General features: G+C 48.7%; 2 protein-coding genes across 3 annotated transcripts in view; one reads left to right on the top strand and one right to left on the bottom strand.

Moving 5' to 3' along the window:
* Sdf4 (stromal cell derived factor 4) overlaps positions 1 to 2,646 on the bottom strand; it is a 20,713-nt gene extending 18,067 nt beyond the window's left edge. Inside the window, exon 1 of one of the 2 annotated variants that reach the window (XM_005368703.3) lies at positions 2,450 to 2,646. The gene's annotated coding sequence lies outside the window, so the exon portion shown is untranslated. Of the gene's footprint in view, positions 1 to 2,198; positions 2,392 to 2,449 lie in introns of those variants that run through there. The other variant, XM_013354306.2, reaches the window with a different exon arrangement.
* B3galt6 (beta-1,3-galactosyltransferase 6) lies at positions 2,616 to 6,628 on the top strand. The gene has a single exon (XM_005368702.3). The coding sequence runs from the start codon at positions 2,626 to 2,628 to the stop codon at positions 3,844 to 3,846; it is 1,221 nt and encodes a 406-aa protein (XP_005368759.2). The 5' UTR covers positions 2,616 to 2,625; the 3' UTR covers positions 3,847 to 6,628.
* The last annotated feature ends 1,386 nt before the right edge of the window (positions 6,629 to 8,014 follow it).

Raw genomic sequence — 8,014 nt, 5'->3', positions numbered from 1 at the left:
ATTCAGCAACAGAGGAAGGAACTTGGCCAGGCTGAAGTCCCGACTTAGTTGTCACCACTTCCAGATGCTGATCTAGCCAGTATGCCATCTCTACATACCAACAGTACAACCTGCCAACAACACAGCAAGGCAAAACTGACCCCCTCCCTCCCTATTACAATGTTTAGTAGATAGCTGTGGTCATGCACTCTCCAGAGCTTGGCTAAGTCTTCTGACCTCTGTTTTGTGTCTGTTTCTTACTAATCGCCCCCTACTTTCCACCTCAGTGTTTTGTGTGAAGTGAGGGCACACACTGTGTGCTGAAAACCGGTCATCAGCAAACACCGCACCAACCCAACAGAGACTACACACATACATCCACACGTGTGCCTCCATCGACACGTATCACTTAGGAAATGCTAGGAACGCTGAAATGCCCGTGAAGTCTTATTTGACCAGAACGTGGAAAACGCCATTTACTTCTTCCCAGTTTATCTTCCTGCCAATTTGCTGGCCTTCCGGGTGCAGCCTGGTCCCACCTATGTGAGGTAGCTGTCTCCTGTTCTGCCCCTGGAAAGGACCTTGTCAGACTTAGCTTCTTTTTCCCAACACTGCCAAGCTATTAGAACCTAAGACATTGCCGGGCGGTGGTGGCGCACGCCTTTAATCCCAGCACTTGGGAGGCAGAGGCAGGCAGATCTCTGTGAGTTCGAGACCAGCCTGGTCTACAAGAGCTAGTTCCAGGACAGGCTCTAAAACCACAGAGAAACCCTGTCTCGAAAAACCAAAAAAAAAAAAAAAAGAACCTAAGACATTCAATCAATGTTGTCTTCAGAGACACTAAATACTACTCAAAAGCATAAAGTAAATCCATTGGAACAGTACTTAAGATGTGCCCTGGGAAGTACAGCCTACCAAGAGCCAGGAGCTAAAGGAGACTGTTGTCACCCAAGGCAAGGAGCCCTGAGATATGGTTCTATTCCTGATGTCTCTACTCTTCTGGCCATGAAAACACCAGAACCAACGCAACTTCCCCGGGTGTTCATTATACTTTGCTCCTTGAAGAACAAAGTTCTCAATTCTAACTATTCTGATAAACTATGTGGAACAGTCACTTATATATCATACATAAAAAGCAACCCAAAACAACCAGGACTCCATCAACTGACTTCCTCATACTGGTTCAGTTTTTTCCTTGTCCATGCTAGGCAAGAGTCCCCACTACTACCCCACAATGGTTATTTATCTTAATGCAAAAGTTTGCTGCATAGCTAAGCAAGTTGGGCAGCTGCTCTCTTCCTCCCCACCTAACATGAAATCCCTAAGTCAGGATTTCAAGGAGCTTCATCTTGTCATAGCCCCTACACAAATCATCTCTCAGCAAGTGGTCAACAGAGAAGCTACTAAGACCTTCAGAGGTGACAATGGTACCTCCTGACCTGGCATCAACCGCAGTCCAGTGACACATATATCAAAGTAAGTCACAACTGTTCTATTTTATGATTAGCTGTTAATCTCTGTCTGGGCCTAATTTATAAGTTAAATGTTGCTGTAACTATAAACCTGAGTTTTAGATTTCAGGAACCCACAGAGTAGTTGGGGGAATATTTGTACATCTTTGCCATCCTTACATTACAACTCTGATGAAACCAGGCATTTTTGTTGTTGTTTGCTTGCTTTTGTTTGGGACAGGGTCTCATTATTGAGCCTTGCTTGGCTAGGAACTTGCCAAGTAGAGCAGGCTGGACTTGAAAGTGTTGGGTAAACTTGCTGCCCGTTGGGATTACAGGCAAGAGGATCGGAGTTCAAGGCCAGCAGCCTCCGCTAAATTCCAGCCAATCTGAGCTATATGAGACCCTGTCTCAAAACTCACAATAACAACAGCAAAAAGGAAAAAAAAAAAAGAAAGAAAGAAAAAAGACCATCACAATCTAAAAAACAGCTACATAATCTAAAACTGTCCAAAGGCTGTTGGAGGACTGGTGTCTTGGCCCAGTTAGTAGAGTATTTGCCCCGCATTTGTAAGGTCCTGGATTCGATCTCCTCCAGCAACACAAAATAAGGATGTAAATAAAAATAAATAAAAGCTCTGTCAATTTAGGAACTGCACTCAATAGTACCAAACAGAGCTACCACCAAAGCCGGGCCAGGTACGAAGGTTTTAGCACAGGCCTTCAATTTCCAACTCGTAGAACTAGAACTCATGGCGCACATTTTACCGAAGACAAAACCGGGATAGAGATGCTGGAACACAAGTTGAGGTCACAACGCCAGCCGGTAACACAGCCCGAGCCTCAGTCCCCCGCGGCTCCGTGAGTTCCGGAATAAGCAGCCGGGCAAGAGGGCGGGCGCACTCTTAACAGGGCGACGGCGGGGTCAAGCGGGATCAGACCCAAAGCTACCCGAACGGTGGACGCGTGGCCTTCCAAGCCCGCCCCTCACAAAGCAGCTTCAGGGACCCCTCACTCACCCCCGGCTTTCTGGAGCGCCGGGTCTAGGGAGCGCAGCTGAGCGCCCGCAAAGTCTTACGCGGACCTAGACTCAGGCCGCCGCCATCTTTCTTCCGGGAAGGGGCGAGTAAGACAACCGGGAACCGAGAGAGCGGGCACGGCCTTTGGAGCGAATCTCGGAGGCGCCATCTTTATCATGGGCGGAAGCAGCCTCGGAGAACCAACCAATAAAGCTGGCGCGCGAAGTCACGTGCCACGCATCCTTGACCCAGGCCTCGCCTTCCACGCCGCCCCGGCTGTCAGATCCAGGAACCCAGTAAGCGGGTTTTTCGGGGCTCCTCCTACCGCTACCAGGGCGAGCCCGCTACGCGGGTCTCCGAGTAGCGCAGGCGCCTTCCAGCCTCCGCGCTTGCGCACTCGGCGACCTCCCGCCCGCACCATGAAGGTGCTCCGGCGGGCTTGGCGGCACCGGGTGGTGCTGGCCCTGAGTGGCCTGGCGTTTTGCAGCACCACGCTGCTGTATTTGGCGCGCTGTGCATCCGAGGGCGAGACGCCCACAGCCGCCGGAGCCTCTCAGCCACGCGCTAAGGCCTTCCTGGCGGTGCTAGTGGCTAGTGCGCCCCGCGCGGTGGAGCGTCGCAGCGCGGTGCGCAGCACGTGGCTGGCACAGGGGAGGCGCGGCGGGCCCAAGGACGTGTGGGCGCGCTTTGCTGTGGGCACCAGCGGCCTGGGCTCAGAGGAGAGGCGCACGCTGGAGCTCGAGCAAGCACAGCACGGGGACCTGCTGCTGCTGCCCTCCCTGCGCGACGCCTACGAGAACCTCACGGCCAAGGTCCTGGCCATGTTGACTTGGCTGGACGAGCACGTAGACTTCGAGTTCGTGCTCAAGGCGGATGACGACTCCTTTGCGCGCCTGGACGCCCTACTGGCAGAGCTACGCGCACGTGAGCCTGCACGCCGCCGTCGCCTCTACTGGGGCTTCTTTTCTGGGCGCGGGCGAGTGAAGCCCGGAGGTCGCTGGCGAGAAGCTGCCTGGCAACTCTGCGACTACTACCTGCCCTATGCTCTGGGCGGTGGGTACATCCTGTCTTCGGACCTGGTGCATTACCTGCACCTCAGCCGGGAATACCTGCGTGCATGGCACAGTGAAGATGTATCGCTGGGTGCTTGGCTGGCACCCGTGGATGTGCAGCGGGAACACGACCCGCGCTTCGACACAGAGTACAAATCACGGGGCTGCAGCAATCAGTACCTGGTGACACACAAACAGAGCCCGGAGGACATGCTGGAGAAGCAACAGATGCTGCTTCATGAGGGCCGATTGTGCAAGCAAGAGGTGCAATTGCGCCTCTCCTATGTCTATGATTGGTCAGCACCACCCTCCCAGTGCTGCCAGCGCAAGGAGGGCATTCCCTGATGTCACTGCATGTGCTAGGGCCTCTCTGGACCCAGGTCAAGCTGCCTGGACAATCTGGCCAATTGTCTGGGGTGAGCCTGGTTAATACAATTACAGTTGAGGCCTTGGGACCTCAGTTCATTTACTGATGGCCAGAGGAAGCTAACAGCATCTAGTCCGTTCCTTGGAGGGTATGCTCATTCGTGGTCTTGTGTAAGGCCTGCCCAGGGGCATCTTGTATGGGTTTGTACATTGCATATGCACCCCACACACACCCCAGTGTAATGCCACCTATCAGCCGTCTGGGGTGTGAGGGCAGGGGGCCTTCGCCCTTGATGAGTTTATAGTACTGCTTTCTGTCCCTACTTGCGATGTGCAGCTCACTGCGCTTTTTCGCAGACTGTTGGATTCATCTGTGTATTGCCATCAAAGTGTTACTTGCCAAAATTGTCATTGTATTGTTTGGACAAAGTTCCATTCTGTTGTGTCTCCCGTTTTTATGCTTTGTCATGTACAAGTCTGAGATTTGACTTGATTTTCAAGTCAGCTAGCTTAGAGAGTATTTTGTCTCTGAAGATAGTTTGGTAAATGTAATTCAGTTTGCTTGAAAACTATTTATAAATATTGTAAATTTGTGTAGATAAGATTTTTAAGTTGAAAGCTTAACTTGTGTGGTGGTGCACAACTTTAATCCCAGCACTCAGGAGGTAGAGGCAGTTAGGTCTCTGAGTTCAAGGCCAGCCTGCTCTGCGGAGAGAGTTTCAGGACAGTCAGGGCTACACAGAAAAACCTTGTCTCAACCTCCACACCACCCCCCAAAAATAATTTGAGTATGTGCAAGTCTTAATTTTTTTTAACTTTTTAAGAAAAATACTTTAATGTCAAAACTTGTATCTGTGTATTAATCTATCGACACTCTGAGTGGCCAACCAGTTGCTGGGCATATTTAAAACATAGAAAATTATTTCAACTGTCCATTTCTCTTTCAGGTCTCCTAATAAGTCCCTTTGTTTTTGTTTTTCTGAATAGACCACTTTTAAGGCTTTTCAGAGAGCATGAGCTTATGACTTTAAGGCAGTTGGCAACTAGGATGTCCACACAAAGTTTGTCTTTCAAATATGCTTGGTTTGTTCACACAAACATTCCTAACGATATCTAAGTTAAGGCAGAAGCAGGTGGATCTCTGGGAGTTCAAGGCCAATTTGGTCTGCCTATTGAGGAAACCTGTCCCAAAAAAGAAAAGAAAAAAACCCAGATGTCTCACCAAGCTGGGACCAGTTGTTTGGGCAGAAATGCTGCTGCAGGTTCCATTGAGGAATCTCCAGTGAATACATTTCTGAAGCGTTCATGCTTGACCGCTGCTCACTGTGCCGTCCCGTCCTTCAGTTGTGGTAGACAGAGGATGGCACCAGTCAAAGTCCAGGAGATCCTTGAGAGCGTAAGCCGATGGCCAGCACTAACAGGCAGGCTTGAGGGGCCAAGCATCAGTGGTCACTGAGGCCAGGACCACAAAGAGAGTCTTGAGTCCTCTTGGTGTCAACACAAACTATAGAAGCCTCTCACAGGAACAGTGCGATCCTACAGACCGTTTCCAGACTTCTGATTTTTGTATCATTTCACTGGGTAGCCGCTTTGGACTAAGGGGTCATTGGCATACCATCCCCACCTTGGGGTTAGCTCATTAGCATATCACGACCTGTCCTGAATTAGGCTTGTATGTGGACTGCCAGGGGGCTTGCTTCTGAGGCCTGGGTCTTATCAAAGCTATCTGGTGGCAAACTCAAGCATATTATTTCAAGCTCCTATCTTTATAGTATGGGATCAAGTTTTGTGGCCTGTAAGGGTCAGATTAGGAGGCCTAATACACTTTCTGTAGTGATCCTGAAGAAGGGATGAGCTGGCCTGTCTAGAATTGTTCTTAGATAGAGTCTGTGAGATGCAGTGGGGCTTAAAGGGGTCATGCCCTCTGTGGCAGCATGAATAAGAATGACCCACAAAGGTCCATAGGGAGTGGCACTATGAGGAGTTGTGGCCTTGTTGGAGAAGGTGTGGCTTTGTTGGAGGAGGTGTGTCACTGGGGGGGAGGACTTTGAGATTTCAGGAGCTCAAGCCAGTTCACTTCCTGCTGCCTGCAGATCAAGATGTAGAACTCTCAGCTACCTCTCCAGCACCGTGTCTGCCTGCATGCCACCATGCTTCCTGTCATGATGACAATGGACTAAACCTCTTAACTGTAAGCAAGCTCCAATTAAATGTTTTCCTTTATAAGAGTTGCTGTGGCCATGATGTCTCTTCACAGCAGTAAAACCCCTGACATCCTCACAAGACTGGTGGCTTCTTAGAGATGATAATAGCAGGACCAAGACTCATACCAACCATTTTCTCATGGGATGTTTCACCTGAACTTGAAATTGCTTGAGGATTGGTTAAATCTCTGTCCTTCAGATGAAGAGATGAGCTTGAAGGGCCATGAAGAGACTGAACAACATGGAGGGCCATGTGGCCATAGGTGACCAGGACCCAAGCTAAGTGCTCCAGACGACTGCACAGAAAACATGGCACAGGTCCCAAAATAAAGGGTAAAAAGTCTATAGACTCTATGTAGGCTGTAGAGGTGATTCAGTCAATAAAGTGCTTTCCACATAATTATGAAAACCAGAGTTTGACCTCTACCCCTAGCACTCATGTAAGCCAGGTGTAGCCATGGGCTTGTAACCCAATATGAGGGGAGGCAGAAATAAGAATGCTCCTGAGTCTTACTGGCCAGCCAGGCTACAAGTGATCCCTGGGTACCAGTATCAGACCCTCTCTCAAAACCAAAACAAGGTAGGCAGCTCCTGAGAAATACTCAAAGTTGACCTCTCTCTAGGCTCCATGCGTATGTGCACAAGCATGCGCGCGCACACACAAATACTCATTTTTTGCTAACTCTTCAGGGTGTTGTGTGATACTAGTCCAAGAACATGGACATCACCATGTCCATTAGGCACCACGAGGAAACATGAAAGAGATGAGCCCATGAAACAGCAGAGCCTTTAATAAATATCCACACAAGTGTGGTTGCTGATCCATCAGGGCTGTAGAACAAGGACTCTTATTTCTCCTGGAAGCCCCGGGCAGGAACAGAAGCAGAGTTTCTAAGCATAAAACCATGAACAGACCCAGAAATACAATTATCACATGTACTCACTCATAAGTGGTTTTTAAACATAAAGCAAAGAAAACCAGCCCACAAGTCACAAACCCAGATAACCTAGACAGCAATGAGGACTCTAAGAGAGACATACATGGATCTAATCTACATGGGAAGTAGAAAAAGACAGGGGGAGCATGGGGACTTTGGGAGAACGTTGAAGCGGGGTGGGAGGAGGCAAGAAGGGGAGCAGAGAAAAATGTAGAGCTCAATAAATATCAATTTAAAAAAAAACCATAGTTTGCCAACTCATAGTTACAATTTTCCACTGGTCAGGATTCAAAGATTAGGGGCTTTCCCTGTGTGTTCCGTCATTGTCAACTGACACAGAATGTAAGCTTTTTAGTCCAGCCAATCAGATTCATTTGTTCTTTCTGTTGTCAGGAACAGATACAATGTTTTAGAAAACTAAGCATGCATGATAACTACTTCTGTTGCGTAAGGAGTTGGTCAGTTATTGGAGACTTCCCGCTCCACTATAAAACATAGAGGTAGTTTAACAAGTTGGAGAGCTCCTTTTCCAAGCATAGTTAAGTTGGTCTAAGAGCTGCCACCACCCCCTGACCACCAACTCCCTTGGTCTCTGCCTCTTTATCTCCTTTAGGTGACTCAGCCAGTCTGAGACAGTTTTTCTACAGTCCTTATAACTTGCATATGCTTGGGGAATGTAAGTGTTACAGCTCTAAAGGGAAAGGCTTCCCCAGTGGAAGTGTTATAGCTCTGCTCAGGCAAGGGGAAGGTTTCCCCACCACAAGTGTTATAGCTCTGCTGGGAAAGGTATCCTGACCATCAGGAGCCAAGAAATACCACAAAGTCATTCTGCACAACAAACTTCACACAAGAGATTTATTTGGAGGGAAAAACACAAGAGGGTGGCTGCCTCTGCTTGGATGAGCCAAAGATGATTTTTGTTTTATGTTTGAACAGGTAAAATATACATCACCTGTCTTTTACTTTTTCTAGTTTATTTCTTTATGTTTATTTTTTAGGGAGTCA

Source organism: Microtus ochrogaster, unplaced genomic scaffold (assembly GCF_000317375.1).
Source record: "Microtus ochrogaster isolate Prairie Vole_2 unplaced genomic scaffold, MicOch1.0 UNK38, whole genome shotgun sequence".
In the NCBI taxonomy this organism is placed as follows: Eukaryota; Metazoa; Chordata; class Mammalia; order Rodentia; family Cricetidae; genus Microtus; species Microtus ochrogaster.
This window is presented reverse-complemented; position numbering and strand designations above follow the sequence as displayed.

Bases quoted from the DNA above. Each gene is read 5' to 3' on its own strand.
- B3galt6 (XM_005368702.3), top strand. From the start codon at position 2,626: ATGGGCGGAAGCAGCCTCGGAGAACCAACCAATAAAGCTGGCGCGCGA.